The 17,364-nt window shown below is 51.6% G+C and overlaps 1 protein-coding gene across 1 annotated transcript in view; it reads left to right on the top strand.

The window, feature by feature from the left end:
• Window positions 1–12,525: 12,525 nt before the first annotated feature.
• The window catches only part of LPIN3 (lipin 3), a 12,692-nt gene continuing 7,853 nt past the window's right edge, over window positions 12,526–17,364 (top strand). Inside the window, exons 1-7 of the mRNA XM_008570984.1 lie at window positions 12,526–12,552; window positions 12,652–12,851; window positions 13,945–14,040; window positions 15,038–15,306; window positions 15,525–15,608; window positions 16,102–16,222; window positions 16,355–16,700. Of these exons, the coding sequence (XP_008569206.1) occupies window positions 12,660–12,851; window positions 13,945–14,040; window positions 15,038–15,306; window positions 15,525–15,608; window positions 16,102–16,222; window positions 16,355–16,700 (1,108 nt within the window). The 5' untranslated portion in view covers window positions 12,526–12,552; window positions 12,652–12,659. The remainder of the gene's footprint in view (window positions 12,553–12,651; window positions 12,852–13,944; window positions 14,041–15,037; window positions 15,307–15,524; window positions 15,609–16,101; window positions 16,223–16,354; window positions 16,701–17,364) is intronic.

Consider the following 17,364-nt stretch of genomic DNA (forward strand, 5'->3'; position numbering starts at 1 on the left):
TGGCAATATTAGGTAGGAAAAGGATGGTAACGGGGCAGGAGTTTCAGAATGATTTAAGTAAGGATTAAGAGAAGCCTTTGGAAAAACCAAAGGAGCCCAGAAGTATTTTTGGAAAGATGGTTGTGCTTTCTGGGAAATACGGTGCTACATAAAGGATGTCATCCCATGCAACTTGCAATTTATACCCTGTTCCTGAATCATTTAATTATTCTTTTGGTCATACTAAAAGTTAAAGAAACAATTAACAGTGAAAAGACAACCTACAGAGTGGGAGAGAGTATTTGAAACCTATGCATTCAACAAAGGATTAATGTCCAGAATATATAAGGAACTCAAACAATTTAACAGTAAGAAAACAACCCAATTAAAAAATGGGCAAAGGAGCTAAATAGGCATTCCTCAAAGGAAGATATACAAACGGCCAACAGACACATGAAAAAATGCTCAGCATCACTCAGCATCAGGGAAATGCAAATCAAAACCACTTTGAGATATCATCTCACCCCACTAAGACTGGCTGTTATCAAAAAGACAGAGAATAACAAATGCTGATGAGGATGTGGAGAAAGGGGAACCCTTCTACACTGTTGGTGGGATTCTAAATTAGTGCAGCCATTATGGAAAACAGTATGGAGTTTCCTCGTACAAGTACAGATAGAACTGCCATACGATACAGCAATCTCACTGCTGGGTATATAACCAAAGGAATGGAAATCATCATGTCAAAGGGATACCTGCACTCCCATGTTTATTGCAGCTCTATTTACAATAGACATGAGTTGGAACCAACCTAAATGTCCATCGTCAGATGACTAGATGAGGAAAATGTGGTATATATTATTTATTATCTCCCAGTTTTTGGACACAGCTTAGCTGAGTCTTCTGCTTAGGGACTCACAAGCCTGCAATCATGGTTTCAACTGGGCTGCACTCTCATCTGGAGGCTCAATTGGGGAAGAATCACTTCCAAAATCACTCAGGTTGTGGCAGTATTTGTTTCCTTACAGCTGTAGGACTGAGGGCCCTGGCTTCTGGATGGCTGTCAGCTGGAGGCTGCTGGCTCTCCTAGAGCTGCCCATAGCTAATTGCCATGTATGTTTTCTCAACATGGATGTTTACTTCATCAAGACAGTAAGGAGAGCCTCCAGAGCTAGTCTGCTAGCAAGACTGAGTCTTATATGATGTAACATAATCACAAGAGTGACATTCCCTTACATTTGACATATTCTAAAAGCAAGTCACAGGTCCCACCCACATTCCAGTGGAAGGGATTACACAAAGGCATGAACACCAGGAGGCAGGGATACAGGGGGCCACCTTGGAGTTTGTCTGCCACTGAAGGTGGTAACAATGGACCTGGGATCTAACAAATGGTTGGTATCAACTGTGTAGACAGAGGGAGGGAAAAGCTGTCTGGGCAGAGAGGGAGCAGGAGAGGACATGTAACATATACAAAGGGTCTAGTACATTGACTAACAATATCGTATCACTGTCCTGTTCAGTAACCATTAATGGCTCCCCATTGCCCATAGGTTTGCCCCATATTCAAGGCCAGATGGCTATTTCCTTGCACTCACTTTCTCTCTCCATGCCTTCACTCACCACTCCCACCCACTGAGTCTGCCTATTCCCCTCCTATATACACCCCTTCTATATACAGTTCAAGCCCCGCATAAATTATATAGACAATATATTTAAACATCTATTATAAGGATGGCACCATGCTAGACCCTCCTTGAGTTGCAAAGCATAATAAGACATGATCCACGTGCCAGATGGAGGGTTGCAGGTGGTGCAGAAGGTACACCCAAATAAGAAGAGGAAGAATAGGGGGTCCCTTTGCTGAGGGTGAATCCCATGGGGCAGCATGTAAGCCCTGAAGGAGTTTTTAGGATACAGAAAGCTCCACTTCGTTTATTAGTTAATGATCTTTCAGCATTCCTCTCTAGGCTTGAAATAACAGAGGAGTTCCAAAAAGGCTCTGCAAACTGATGTCTTTCTGGGAAGGACAGCTGGAGTCGGGAACTGCCCAGCCACGGCCCACATTTCCCGACAACCTGGCCAGGCCAGGTCAGTCAGTCCCCGCTGGCACCAAAGGCTTCTTTGGCAGGAGTTGGGTGATGGCAACAGAAGTCTCCTGCCCTCCATCCTGGTGATCCCTGATCACATATAGGGCCTGTCCCCAAAAGGCAGGGAGAAGAGGCCTCAGTGTCTGTGCAGCTCTGGCCACATCATTGGGGGAAGGAGACAGGAAGGTAAAAGTGACCCAGGCCAGCAGCCCTAAACCAGGCTCTGCTGGCTGTTAAAAGGGGCTGGGCCTGTGGAGGGGACTGCTTCCCCAGCTCCATCTCTCCCCTAGCCTGGGAGAAGCTGGGCTTAGACCCTGTGGAACCACTCCACCCTTGGAACCGTGTCCCTGCCCACTGCTGCAATTGGGGGTGGAGTCTGTAAATGCTGTAAATGCCTTGGAGGTAGAAGCGGCCTGGATTTAAGGAAGTGGGGAGGCCTGGCACTCCCTGGGTCTCTCCTCATCCCCAACCCCCCACCTTCCCCAGTGCTCCCTCTACCTAGAAACCAGAGGGCTTTTTCTCAGTACCCATTAAAGTTTTTTCCTTTGCTCTGAGGGCAGGGGACTTCACCCCCTTACCCCCCATCTCTCCTTACCTCCCACTTCCATGACTGAACTACCCCCAGGTAGCTCTGCATGGCCTTTGTACAATCTAGTCCCTACACCTGGAATTCCATTTCCACCTGTCTTCATCTAATTCCAACTTATTTTCCAGGCTTAGGTATCTATTCAGGTATCTTTCTCTGACCCCTCCCACCCCACTATGGGCTCCTGGGTTTTTCCCTCCTCAGCCCTTATCATCTTACATGGGCAACTGGCTGATTGCCCGGCTGTTCTTCTCCTCCCCCTCTCCACCCCTACCTGTGCAGTCACTACAGGCATGGTGCTCAGGAAGAAAGATCATAAACACCCTGCCCAGCAGTCCTCTGACCACATGGGACACACCCGCAGCCACTTCCTCTCTAAGAGTAGCAGGTCTCAAACTACAGCAAACATCAGAATTACCTGGGGGTGCTGTGGGGAGGGAGGACTTGTTAAAATACAGATGGCTGGGCTCCGCTCCCAGAGTTTCTGATTCCATAGAGCTGGGTGGGGCATGAGAATCTGTATTTCCTAGGGCTGCTGCTGCTGTCGGTCCAGGGACCACACTTTAGGAAACACTGTCTTAGAGCATCAGTTTCTTGGTTGGTAAGATGGGATAACTACTGTCCCCGCTGTCCTGGGTTTTGTGAGAATCCAATGAGACCAAACAAATGAAGAAATCAGCATGGTGCCTGCATTCAGTAGGTTCTCAATAAGTATTAGCAATTGCTCCTGGGAGTAGGCAAGAGAAATGACAAGACAGGGAAAACATGAACAGAAGCAGAGGCAGGAGTGGGCCCAATCAGGTCAGCTGGGCTGGCAGAAGAGCCAAGGCCCAGCACAGCAGCCAGGGAGCCCAAGTTGCACTGTGGAAGCAGCTGAGAGCCATGCACAGTTCTGGAGCTGGACAGTGACAGGTGGAAGCTGAATGTGGCAATATCGGGCAGGAGGCCATCGCCAGGAGCAAGTCCCATGTGCTATAGACTTGGCTGTTTGGCCAGATGTAGGGTTGCATATTTAGCAAATAAAAATAAAGATACCCAGTTAAATTTGAATTTCTGATATAGAACAAATGTTTTTCAGTTCAGATTTAACTGGGTGCCCTTTATATTTTTATTTGCTAAATCTGCCAATCCTAGCCATGTCGTTGCCTGACCCCCAACCCCCAAGCCTACATGCTGGGGGAAGCCAGCCCCAGGTTCCACTGTCTCCCTTCCCACCTGCAAGGAGGCCAGCATGGGTGGTTGAGGAGCTGCTCCTAGCAGCCAGTTTTGCTGCTCGTAAGATGTGATAACAGCTGCAAGCCTGGGTGAGAGGGTCCTCCCACCTCATGCCAGGTTCACCCAGCAAGAAAGTAGTAGAGCACAGTAAATGATCACTAGATCTGTGAATTAAAGCACATAGGCTACCAAATTCCATAAAGAAGTGCCACCTGCACTTTTGGGTTAATCAAGATAAAAATAGCTGCCAGTGGTATAGGCCTACCTGCTGATTCCCCAGGGAGAGGAAAAGATGGCCTCTACCCTTAACCTCCCAAAATGGGCAAACACAAGCATCCACACTGCTTGCACGCTCAAAGGATGCCTCAGAAATGGTGACATAAACCACAGGCTAGAGCAGGACAGTCCCTGCCTCAGTCAGCTCAGTTGGGTGTTAGGACAAGTCACTATACCAGAGGCTACCTCTCCTCCTCCCCTTCCCCTCCCCCTCCCATAATCACCAAATCCCATATGATTCATAGGTCCAGAAACAAGCATGTCAGAAATCCAATTTCTAGAATTCTGGTCAAGATGGTGGAATAGATGGTCCCCAGTGTCATTCTCTCCCACAAATCAACCAATTTACAACTATAAAATGTAACATCGGCCAAACTGGGGCCGTTGGAGCTCAGGGGAAGAGGAGGAGAGAACTATAGAGTTCATGAAGGCAGGAGAAACCACGATGAGAGAAAGAAAAAACTGCTCTGAGTGTTTCGGGCCACAGCTGCTTTAAGGCTGGAGCTGCTGAGTGCATGGAGCAGGAGGCAGCAAAAGCCACAGCTGTGCCTTTCAGATGGAGTTACTTGGAGGTGGCAGGGGAGAAGAGGGCCTTGGTGGCCCCCAGGACAGCAAGACCACTAATAGTGTTCCTGTGGACCCACTCAGGAGCAAGGAGCCAGAACAGCTGAAAAAGGGGAGCCACTCAGAGGCTGGTGAGTCATCGAAAGGGACCAGCGCAGGACCCACCCCATGGAAAGTGTTTAGAGCACCAGTGGTGGGGGAGACAGGCCCACTGGGAGAACACTAGGACATAGAAAGGACAGCCAATACATCCCCCAAACAGTGCAGGACCACTCAGAGGAGACTAGTCAGGAATATAGAATTGCATGGGGTACAGTCTGATAAAAACACTCAGGCCCAGATCAGAGTTTCTACACAATACAGACCACTGGGTCTCTGGAGAGCCAGAAGTACCTATAAGGTCAACCATTAAACCCTGAGCTGCACAAAAAGCCTTCCCTAGGGAATCAGCAGCAAAGCAGCAATTTAGCTCAACAATACAGCTCAAGTACTGGTTCCCACAGGAAGTTCCTCTGTTTTAGAAGTAAGCAAAGGACAAAAAATTAGTTCTGGCCCAGGCACACCACCGGCGCCTTGGGACCCACCAGAGAACATGAGGCATGGGGTTGGAGACCAGACCCCCCTCCCACACCAAGGCACACCATGCCAGTGCCTCAGGGCCCACCCAAGGACCGGAGGCATGGAGAAGGGGACCAGACTCCCCTCCTACAACCAGGCACACTGTGCCAGTGCCTTGGGGCCCACCCAGTGACCCAAGGCATGGAGAAGGGGATCAGATCCCTCTCCTACAACCAGGCACATTGCACCAGCGCCTAGGGGCCCACCTGGGGACCAGAGGCATGGAACCAGGGACCAGAGACTCCCCACAACCAGGCATACCACCAGCACCAAAGAGCATGCCAAAAACATCATTTCCATGTGGATGGCCCACCGTAGCCAACACAATAACCATGGCTGCTGTGAGAGCAGCTAGACGCCCCAACCACCATGCAGATGGTCCACCAGCCACTGGAGTGCATTGACACAAGGAGAGTCACCAACAGAAACAAAGAAAAAAAAGAGGATGTCTTTCTCCACAAAGCCCATTTCAGAGTGACAGAAGAAGCATCTGCTCTATGATAATATTGGGGGAACTGATCATACCTCTCAGCATTGGACAGATCATCTAGGCAACAAATCAACAGAGTGACCATTACTCTTTCAGAAGGAGAGAAGAAATCTAGGGTAATTAGAGGTGGAGGGGGGAGGGAGAGGGAGATGGGGAGAGATAGGACAAGGGACATAAATAATAATTACGATTTGTAACAATATATATGCTAGTAATATTGATTTGATCAACATATCTCAATGTTGAACCCCAAAAAATATGTATAATCAATTTTGATTCAATAAAAAAAAAATTTTTTTTTAAAGATAAGGGTGGGGCTATCTGGATAGCTCAGTTGGCTAGAGTGTGGCCTTAGAACACCAAGGTGAAGGGTTTGGATCCCCATACCAGTGAGCCACAAAAAATAAGAAAATAAAAAGATAAGGATACAGGCCTTGTGGACATCTTGGGTTAAATCACTCTAGGAGATTGAGAATAACAATGCAGAGTTTCCAAGATATGAGTAGTCTGGAGATTCTGCAGAGACCTGGGTAGAATGTTGTGTTCCAGGAAGAGGGAACTCCAAGGGAAAAGGCCAGGGAATGGGAAAAAGCTTGGCATTTTCAGGAAAGCTTGGCTGAAGGGCAGTGATCAAAGAAATAATGCAAGGAAGGTCACAGAAGTGGTCAGTCATAATCAATGGTACAGGGCCTTTCAGAACATGGTAGGGGGGTTGGGCTTTTTTTTTCTAAGTCTAATGGAAGCCCCTGGAGGGAACAGAATGTGAATAGGAGCTCATATTTCAGGGTTGGAGACAGATTCATCAACAAGGCCAAACTTGCTAAATAAATGAGCAAAATAATGTCAGATATTCCTAAGGGTTCTGATGACATAAAAAATAGAGTGAAATCATAGAGACTGAGGTGACTTTACATGGGGCAAAAAAAGAAAGAAATCCGTTTTCTGCAACAACCTTTACATCAACTTTTTTTTGGCTCTAACAAGGAACGATGAAAACAATTCATACTCCATCTTAAAAAATGTGTGATAAACATGACTGGATGCCTAGTGTGTGCTCTGTGCCACACTCAGCATTTTATTGAGCTCAGTAGTTCTCAGCCTTGGCTGCACATTACACCACCTGGAGAGGTTTGAAAAATCCCAGTATCCAGGCATCAGTATTTGTCCAGGGCACAATGATTCCAATGAATAGCCAAGGTTGAGGACCACTGATTTAGCTCATCCTATACATCTTCACAATACAATCCTGCAAGGTAGATTTCATTACCATTTTGATGAAATTGATGCTCAAAGAGTGAAATTGACTTTGGCATCTGTAGCCTCAACCTGTGACCTCTTTCTTCCTTCTCATGCTCCCTTGAGGGATTTCTGAAGTTTCCAGTGTTTCACTGCTATATATCTTCCTATAATGGTTATATAGAATGTTGTCAGGGACATGTTTGGGGTGCTGTTCTCCTGGCCCCCTGAAGACAGCTTGCTCCCAACAGGGCTCTTCTGAGATAGCAGCCAGACACTGCCTGTGGTCAGGACTGATACTAAATGACTTTTACTAAAGTGAGGATACTTCCAAACAGTAAGTTCTGTCACCTTGGGTCACAGAATAACGGCGGCTACCTCCCACTCTCATCACCCAGGACTTGCAAGAGCAATTGCGGCTTACTTGCTCTCCGCTATTGCCACCACTCCTCCAAGCCTTTTCTCGGTGCCCTCTCTCTTTAGAGAAAGCTCCTTCACCTCAGGATCCTTCTCAGCACATCTTCTTTGCAGGGGCCATACATCCTCACAGATTGTCGGAGAGGTCTTTGACCCAGGAAAGGCCGCGAACCACAGATCCAAAGGGAAAAGCCGTTTTCTGGCCCGGGTCTCGCCCGTGGCACGCGAACCCACGGACCTTTCCAATATGCGCGCAACTGGGCTCACCTATCCCCCTCCCGCGGTGTTTGCCGCGAGGGAGCTCGGCTGGGTGAGAAGGCTGGTCACCGCCTGCCCTCTGCTGGCCAGTGGCAGTATTGGGCCCGCGGCCGCTCGACCTGTGCGTCCGATGGATGGAATGAAGGAACGGGCATGTATTGAGCACTTGCTGTATGTCAGGCACTGTACTGAGCGCTGAGGTTGCTCTCACGGAGTTCAAATTAAAATGAAAAGGCAGACACTGACCAAATAGTCATTCATGCAAATATGAAATTACAATCGCCGGCTACGTGAGCATGCGACACGAGGTCTCGGTCCAGCTTGGGGATGAGGGGTCAGGGAAAGCTGCCCCTAGGAGGGGACGTTTGAGCGCCAGGCGCCTCACAAAGTCATTTCGTGTGATCTCAAAACCCCTTCCAGGTGGCTCTCCCCTTTGACAAAGCAGGAAACGGGCTCAGGCTGGGGAAAGAACTTATCCAAGGCCACGCAGCGGGTTGGAAGCAAAGCCGGGAGGACCTAGGTCGGCCCGATCCCAAAGCCCCGGCTTTTCCGCCGCTGCGGCCGGCGGGGCAGGTGGCCGGCCACAGACACATTGCACCTGGCAGCTCCAGAGCCTGGGCCGGGAAGCCTCTCTAAGTGAAAGGCGCCCTTGCGCGCAGGGGCGGGGCGGGGCGGGGCCTTCTCTGGGGGGGGAGCCTGGACGGATCGGGGCCTGCGGAGTCCGCACCAGGCTCTTGGAAGGGGTGGAGCCGGGACCTCACCCTGTCCTGGAGCCGGAAGCGCCAAGTGAGTGGGGGCCGAGGATACTTACTTGTTGAGCCTGTGTACACAGGTAGAGACGGCGGCTCCCGGTCTAGGAGGTCCAGTGCCAGCTCCCCAGGTAGGGCCCAACCCGGGCCGGGAAAGAAATGTCCCTCTCCCCTCCCGCCCTGCCATTCGAGCTTCCTTCCTTTCTGTTTGCGGGCCTGAGTCCACGTCTAGACATCAGATAGGAACGCGGGGGTGGCGGGGCCGGCCTCACTTCGTCCCTCTTCCCGGCTCGGCGGCTGCGGGGGTCCCCTGGACACCCAGAACGTGGAATCTGGAAAGAAGGATATGCCAGAAGCTCCCAGGGGAGGCTGACCCAGCTTTACCCAGGCGGACTCTGTGACCTTGGGGAGGACACCCACCCTCTCTGGTACCGAGTGTCCTTAGTTACAAAACAGGGTCTGACCCTTGTCCTGCCTGCCATGAGACTGGGCGGGTCAGAGGCTCCAGCTGCTGGGGAGGAGATCACATGGGGCTTTCTCTCTTCCAGGGCAATAGCAGTGCTTACACTCCTGTTCCCTCTTGGTCCTTTGTGGAGAGCCACACTCTCCCTCCACCCAAATCTGGGCACCCAGGAGGGCTGAGAGCTCAGACCCAGGGCAGCTTGTTCTGCTTCCCTGTGGTGGAGTTGTGGGCTTGCCTGGAAGGTCTGTGGATGTTCCCAGGGTGGGGGCCGAGGCTTGGGCAAGACAACTTGTGAGGCCTGCCTGGAGCCCACCTGCTCATGTTGCAAATAGTGGGGCCCCCATTGTGTAGGGCTTTGAATGCCAAGTTAAGAAGTCTAAACTCTCAACTGTGGGCAGAGGCGGTGCATCAGAGTCTGACCTGTAGTGGCCCCCAGAACCAGCCTAGATGAGTGGAGCTGACATCATGCTGAAAAAGATGCTGCTGCTGCTAGGTGACACATGTAGACATTATTGCATGCCAGTCTACACAAATTATCTCATTACTCACACATACCTGATGTTATTCCCATTTCAGAGGCTGAAACTGAGGCTCAGAGAAAGTCAGAAGTGACTTGCCCAAGGTCTCAGCTAGTAAACGGCACAGTGGGGATTAGAACCCAGATGGTCTGGTGCCCTTACCCATAATGCCCCTCTGCCACCCACGCTCTGGGCATCTGGTAACAAAGCCTTGACCTAGGACAGCAGGAGGAGAAAGAAGGGGTCAGATGAGCAGGAAATTGGGGGATAGCATTCAGAGGGCTGGGGAGGGAGGGATACCCATGAGTCCTGAGGGACTGACCAGGCTGGGGGTGGGGTGGGGAGATGATGTGGTTGGTTTTAGACATGTTAGTTTGGGGGTGGAAGGCGACATAGGGGAGCCAAGCAGAGCTCTTCTCTTTCTGGAGAAGACTGAGGAGGCAGAGCTGGGTCCCGAGAAAAGAAGGTGCACTCAGCTCTGAGCTAATGGGAGGCCCCCAAAATGCTGAGCAGGCAGATGTGGGGGCATCCACTGGTGGGATGGGGGGCAGGGAGAAGAAGGAATTCTAGGCTCCCATGACATTAGAACTGAGATGGGTCTGAACAGTTGAGGCATTGTTTTATAGAAGGGGAAACTGGGGCCAGCAAATTACTTGCCTGAGAATACTCCATGGTTGGATCCAAGTGGAGTCTGAATGCCTTCTGGTGCCATCTCTGCGGTTTCTATTAGATCAGTAGTTCTCAACTGGGGGCAATTTTGTCCCCCAGGAGACATGGGGAGGAGGTGCTACTGGTATCTAACAGGTAGAGGCCTAATCGGTAGAGAGATGCTGTTGTGCAGTGCACAGCCCTCCACAACAAAGAATTATCTGGCCCCAAATGGCAATGATGCCGAAGTTCAGAAGCTGTACCAGAGCAAGCTGAGCCTGTCATCCTCCTCCCCTTCCAGCTCTTTTGCCCCCAGCAGGGCGAATAGTTCAGGCCTGGTCCTCCAGCTGGGCACACCTTTGTCCCCACCCCTGGTGTGCCCCTCCCATGCTTGCTTCCTTATTCCTGGAAGCTTCTGGAGTCCTCTCTGCTTTTCCTGGGCACAGTGGTCTAGAGACTTTCCAGCAAATGTCTGTTCTTGTCAGTCTGTCAGTATCTCCAGACCTGTACTCAGAATTTGGTGTTAGATAGGAAGAAACCGAAGTGGGAATTTTCACCTAGCACATAGTTGGTGCCTTGAAGAGAAAATATTTATTGAGTCTGAGTGATACGTTAGGGGTCCAAAGAGTTTCATTTTATCTCATTTTCACTTTAGCAATTCTAGTTGCGCTTTATGTTTGTGAAGCTCTGACACAGAAAGAATCCACTGCTTCATCTGATGTCCCACGTGTACAGGATACTGGCATTATGAGAAGTGGAGACTTGTGTGGGAGTCTTATCCAGGCTCTTCCAGGAGTAGGCTGTGGACTGTGAACACTGAGACAGTTCCTCCCAAACACTAAAAGGTACAGGAATCACCTGGGGATCTTGTTGAAATGCAGGTGCTAATTCAGTAGGGCTGAGTTGGGCCCAAGTTTCTAGTTTCTAACAGGCTCCCAGGTAGTGCTGACGCTTCTGGTCCAAGGGTCACATTTTGAGTGCCAGGCATTATGGGCTGTGCAGAGGTGGCTGTGGGCTGGGCTGCCCTCTCTGCAGACAACTGTGGTGTGGTTTGGGGACCATGGAGTGGAAGGAGCCCATGGTATGAAGTCAGAAAACCTGGATATGAGTCATCACTCCCTACTCCCCATCTCCCATGCCCTCTATAGGGCCCATTAGCTAAATAAAGCTTGCATAAGTCGCTCAACCTTGGATAAGTCACTTAGCTTCTTTGAGGGGTGGTCTTACCTGGCAGACTGTCCTCTGAATTCTAATTCAGGGTCTGAGAGAGGCAAGTGGCCTGTGGGGGTGGGACTGTCTAGATCCTGGCCAGCAGGGCAGAGGTGATGAGCCGAAGTTGGAGGGGCAGGCACAGTGCCAGCTTGGAGGTGGCTCCCATTTACAGCCCTGGCTTTCCTCTGCAGCTGCCACAGCCTCCTGCTTCTGGCTCACCTAGCCCTGCCTGTTGTGGGAGAGCTGGAGGGACCTGTATGGCTTGGTGAAGGAGCTGCATAAGTGGACCAGGGGCCAGCCCAAGGCCTGAATGTGGATCTGAGGGCCCAGCCGGCTGAGCCCTAGTCCGAGGTATAGGGTTCAGGACTGAAACCAAGGGCTGAGAACTACGGCCTGGAGACCCTGGGATCAGGCTGTGGGCCATGACAGGCTTCCCACCAGGGATGCTGGGAAGGAATTTGGGGTTTGGGGCCTTAAGCCCCCAGCCATAGGGGATCCCCAGCCTTGGGTATCTGACCTCAGGAATAGGGCTGAGCAGAGCCTTAGGTACCTGGGATACTCCCTCCCCTGGTCCCCCACAAATCAGCCACAATGGCCCAGCGAGGCTCCTTCCAGCTCCTAGGACCAGGAGGCAGCAAGACAGCTGAACCCATTTCTCAGATGGAAAAACAGAGACCCCCTCCTCCTACTTCCTGGGAAAAGAAGATCACCCTTTAGGCTGTCGCCCATTACCCAGCAGGGCCCAGGGCCTAATATTTCATGAGACTGCTGCGATTGCCTGCCCCTTCCTGTTTACACAGTTGGGCCATTCCAGTGATTCACACCAGGGCTTCTGGGTGTGACCCACACAGGCCTGGGTTCAAATCCCAGGTCCTTTCCTTCCTAGTTGTGAGAACCTGGACAAGTCACTCCACCTTTCTGAGCGTCAGCTGGCTCATCTGTAAACAGGAATAATAACACCCGCTCGGCCAGCCTCACAGGGTTGTTGTGAAGATGAACTGAGCCATGTGGTCATTATCATTAGTCATGGCATTTAGAGGCACAAGGCAACCTAGTATTGTCTTACCCTGTCCCTTACTTTACAGATGTGGAGACCGGCAGTCGGAGAAGGTAGGTGGCTGTCCAAGGGTCCCACGGCAGGCTGGTGGGTGAGTCAGGGCTAGACCCACAGCTTCCTCCTATCCCACGGCGGCTGCCCATCAATGCAAAGGCACTCCAAGGCGTGACACAAATGTAAGCCCGGGGATCTGGGTGGTTGGGCTGCTGGAGCCTCCCCACGGAGAAAGCTGGACCAACCAGGGCCTTGTCCACAGCACCATCTCCCTTTGCCAGCACCAGCCATGAACTACATGGGGCAGCTGGCGGAGACAGTGTTCGGGACGGTGAAGGAGCTGTACCGGGGCCTGAACCCAGCCACGCTAAGCGGCGGCATCGACGTGCTGGTGGTGAAGCAGGTGGACGGCTCGTTCCGATGCTCGCCCTTCCACGTGCGTTTTGGCAAGCTGGGCGTCCTGCGGTCGCGGGAGAAGGTGGTGAGTTCTCTGGCTGGCCAAGGTGGCCACTGCAGGTGGGGCTTTTAGAGCTGGCACAGCCACTGCAGTCCCAGGAGAGGACCTGGGGCCTTCCTTAGGTGGTGGTCTGTCCTCTGGACAGGCTTCCCTTCTTCTGTATTTTCTTTGAAAGGTTTTGGTCTGGGGGGGGTTCCTGTTTTCCCATGGAAGCAGCCCGGTGGGGCAGACCCCAGTCCTGGGGCCATTAGACTGGCTCCAGCTTACGAAGACCTTACCTGTGTGTTTTTGGCAAATCACATCGTGTCTCTGAGCCTAGTCACTTCACCTACACAAATGGATACAATCTCATCTGCCTAGTGACGTGATGGTGGGTGTTTTGGGAGAAGTAAATAGGAACTGATCATGCTTTCCCAGGGTCAGGTATGTGGATGACACTCAAAGATGAGTTCCTCTCTCTTGGTGAATTCACACCATCTTCATTGGGCTCAGGTGAACGTGATAGGCGATGTTAGCATCGAGTCTTGGTGTGTGAGTAGAGGTTTGGTAGATCCAAATCCTATTCACGTTGAGGTGACTGAACTTTTCAGAATCCTAATAGGAAAGTATAATCTGTGGGAAACAGTACATCTAAGGGGTTAAGAGCTTGGGTTATGGATGGACCCAGACATTTTGGGCTCATAGATTCACATGCACCTCCCAGCCAATTACTTAAACACCCGAGCCTCAGTTTCCTCTTCTATAAAGGGGGATAATGATGAGAGCTACTGCAAGGGATTGTTATGAAGATCAATGAGATAATCTGTATAAAACACCAATGAAGTAAATGGTAATTCTCGCCATTGTTCTTGCAGCCAACCTGGGGGCTGGGGACACAGTAGTGACAAGACAAGTCATGTCCCTATTTTAGTGGGGTGTGGGAGAGAGAGGAACATGGAAACCAGGCAGTAAACAAGCAGCCAGACATGCCAGGTCTTGGGGAGACAGCTCCAGCCAGCTCCGAGCTTGGGCAGCAAGGAGCTGGTGTCTTGAGGACCAGCCAGGAGGCCAGTGGGCTGGAGGTGGGAAGGTGAGCCTACCTTCCATGTGTACACCACCCCACCATTCCCCATTGCAGGTGGACATCGAGATCAATGGAAAGCCAGTGGACTTGCACATGAAGCTGGGGGACAGTGGGGAGGCCTTCTTCGTGCAGGAGCTGGAGAGCAATGAGGTAAGCACCACTGTCCCAGCTGCACTTGCCCTGCCCCTGCACCAGCACCCCCTCTGGGTGGGGCCTTGGGATTGCTCACTGTCCCCACTCTCAGGAGTACCTCATCAGCAGAGGTCTGATGCAACAGGGTCAGTTGGGGCTGGCCTCAGGCACTTGTGATCTGCTTTGGAGTCCAGGCTACTTTCCAGGAGGTTGGGAAGGTTTCTCAGAAGAGGGGACACCTGAGCTGGGCCCCTGAGGGATGAAAAGGAGGCCCCCTCTGGGCAGCTTGGAGAGGAGGAGGGTGCTGAAGAATGCCTAGGGGGCTGGAAAGCGTAGGGTCTGGCTTATTCAGGGTCTGGTGCCAGCTCTGTGTGGCTGGAACAAAGAAGCATGTGGGTCTGGGGTAAAGAGAGGAGTATTTCAGAAGGAGGCAGGGCCCAGCACAAGCCAACAGAGGACTTTAAAGTGTTTGGACTTGACAAACTTTAATTGAGCCCCTACTGTATCCCAGACACTGTACAGTGAACTCAGAGAAGGGGCGATCACTTTCTCCAAAGAAAGTTCCAGACTAGTCTGGGAGATAGACACGTGAACAATGGATGATAGAAACTATTTGGCCATTGCAATAAAGTGCGTTGCAACCGGGGCTGGGGATAGTCAGGGCAAGCTTCCTGGAGGAGGTGACGTCTCACTGAGTCTTAAAGGAGAAGTAGGTGTCAGCTGTCATGGACTTGGCTGGAGGAGGCAATGGGAGACTGACGTGTAGGTTTCTGCCTGGCCTGCCGGGGTGTCAGGTGCCTGGGATTGGGGCTGCTTTTTCTCTGTTAGGGACCTCGGTGGTCAGCAGCAGCCACACATCCATGCTGCTGCTACCTCTATACAGCCTCCATGCCTGTTTACCTGACCCTAAATGAGCTTGCTCCAGGCCCTGGGACAGACAGGGCTCAGCATGACTGGGCAGTGAGGGCGGCCCCGAGGCCCCATCCCCCAGCTCTGCCCCTGCTCTGCTCCGCAGGAGCCCATGCCTCCCCGCCTGTGCACCTCACCCATCCCTTGGGGGGGCCTGTCTGGTTTCCCCTCGGACTCCCCACTGGGCACAGCCAGTGAGCCTGAGGGCTTCATCATCCCAGACATGGCCTCTATGGGGCGGAGGAAGAGGCGTCGCAGGAGGAAACCCAGGCGGAAGGAGGATGCCGTGGTGACTGATTCCAGTTCCGAGGATCTGGAGGCAGGCACTGAGAGTGACCTGTCCCTGCAAGAGAAGCTGAGGCCAGAGCCCCCAGGGTGTGTAGGGACTGGGGCGGGAGCGGGGACAAAGTTATGGGGATAACAGCTGGAGTTCAAGGGCTGTTTCCTTTGCTGATGCTGTGTGACCCCGGATGAGGGCCTTGACCTCTCTGGGCTTTAGTTGCTTCATCTCCCCAATCCCCGGACATCCAAGCTCCCATGCTCTGCCTGGGGTGTTCTGTCCTGTTAGTGACCATTTCCCTGTGGCCCCTCAGCAGTGTCCAGTCAGAAGGGAAGTCCTCACCACAGCTCAAAGACATCTTCCCCTACTCTGATGGCGAGTGGTCCCCCCAGGCCAGGTGAGAGTCCAGGTGGGCTGCAGGCCAGGATTCCAGACCAAGGTCTCAGAGTGGTTTCAATTTACATTTTTCTGATGACTAATGACATAGAGCCCATTTAATGTGTTTATTGGCCATTTGTATTTCTCCTTTGTAAAGGTTCAATTCTATAACATAAAATTTACCATTTTAACCAATTCAAAATGTACAGTTCAGTGACATTAAGTGTATCACCACTATCTGGTCCCAGAACTTTTTCATTACTCCAAATGGAAACCCTATACCCCTTAATCAGTTACAACCTTGTCCCCCGTTCCATTTTTTAAACAGATTGCCTTCTTATTGTTGATTTGTGAGAGCTCTTTATATATTTAAAAAATTTTTACATATTCTTTATATATTGTGGATTCAACAGAGGCATAAATATGTCCTGCAAATATTTTTCTCCCAGGCTGGGGTGGGTGGCAGGAGGTGGCAGGCTGATGTGGGGCCTCTAAGTACTTGTCTCCTACAGCCTCTTGTTGAATGGGTTGACATCCCCTAAGAGTGACTCAGAGCTGGAGCTGCGGGCCCCAGAGCCCGGTCCCCTGCGAGCTGAGTCCCACATGCAGTGGGCCTGGGGGAGGCTGCCTAAGGTGAGTTCCTAAAGTGTCAACCCCTAATCCCTGCCTTTCAGGGACTCCGTGGCCACCTCCTCTGAGGTTCTGTGGGGCAGGAAAGGCAGCCTCTGCACCAGCTCACATCTTCCCCTGTTTGTTCCACTGAAGGTGGCTAAAGCTGAGCAGCCCAAGCCCTCCATGGTCCCTGAAGGCAGCGCCAGGGCAACCACCTCTCCTCTTCAAGAAGGGCCCAGCACCACTTCCTCCTCCGTGGCTGGTGTGGACCCTTTGAGACCCCCAATCCTGCAGATGGGGTCTGGCACTGACCTGCTTCAGCCTGGTACAGAGGATTCCATTCTGGTGGGTCCCCTACTGCCTACTCTAGAGAGAGAGGAAAGCACAATGCAGCACGCCAGGGAAGCAGGCCTCCCTCCTGCCTCTAAATCATGGAGCTGGGCCACTCTGGAGGGCCCCACACCCACCGGGCAGCCAGAGGGGGCCCCCAAGAGGAAAGGTAAGTGATGGCTAGGCACCCCCCAACGCCCCACTGCTTCCCCAGCCTCACATTATCCCCTGGGTGGGCCCTGGGACTTCAAGTGCATTTTGAACACCTACTGTGTGCCAGGTACTGAGGTTGGCACCACCCCTCCCAAGGCTGGTATCCAGCAGGGACACAGATGACAAGTGTGTAAACTAGGAAGGGCATGATGCAGGCGATGTGGGGCAGAGGAATCGTTGGGATGGGGGCCATTTAAATCACATGGTCAAAAAGGCCCTCTGAGCAGAGGATGCTGTAGCTGAGATGTGGATGACGAAGATCCAGTCAAGTGAGGAGCAGGGGAAGGGAATGCTAGGCAGAGGGGACAGCACGTGTCAGGGCTCTAAGGCGGGAAAGGTTTCATGTCCAGGAACTGAGGGTGGCTGGGGTGTCTTGAGCGAGAAGGGGGAGAGAGTTGGGATAGGAAGTAGGGGAGATGAGCAGAGCCGGATCATTCCGGGTTTACCTAAAAGCCATGGGAAAGCACCAGGCCTGTGCTGGCCACGTCGGTAGCCACTGGCTGTACGCAGCTATTTATAATAAAATGAAAATTAAACAAAATTTAAAATTCTGTTTCTCCATCTCACTAACCACATTTTTTTTTTTTTTTTTTTTTTTTTTTTTTTTTTTTTTTTTTTTG

Source organism: Galeopterus variegatus, unplaced genomic scaffold (assembly GCF_000696425.1).
Source record: "Galeopterus variegatus unplaced genomic scaffold, G_variegatus-3.0.2 Scaffold650, whole genome shotgun sequence".
Classification (NCBI taxonomy): Eukaryota; Metazoa; Chordata; class Mammalia; order Dermoptera; family Cynocephalidae; genus Galeopterus; species Galeopterus variegatus.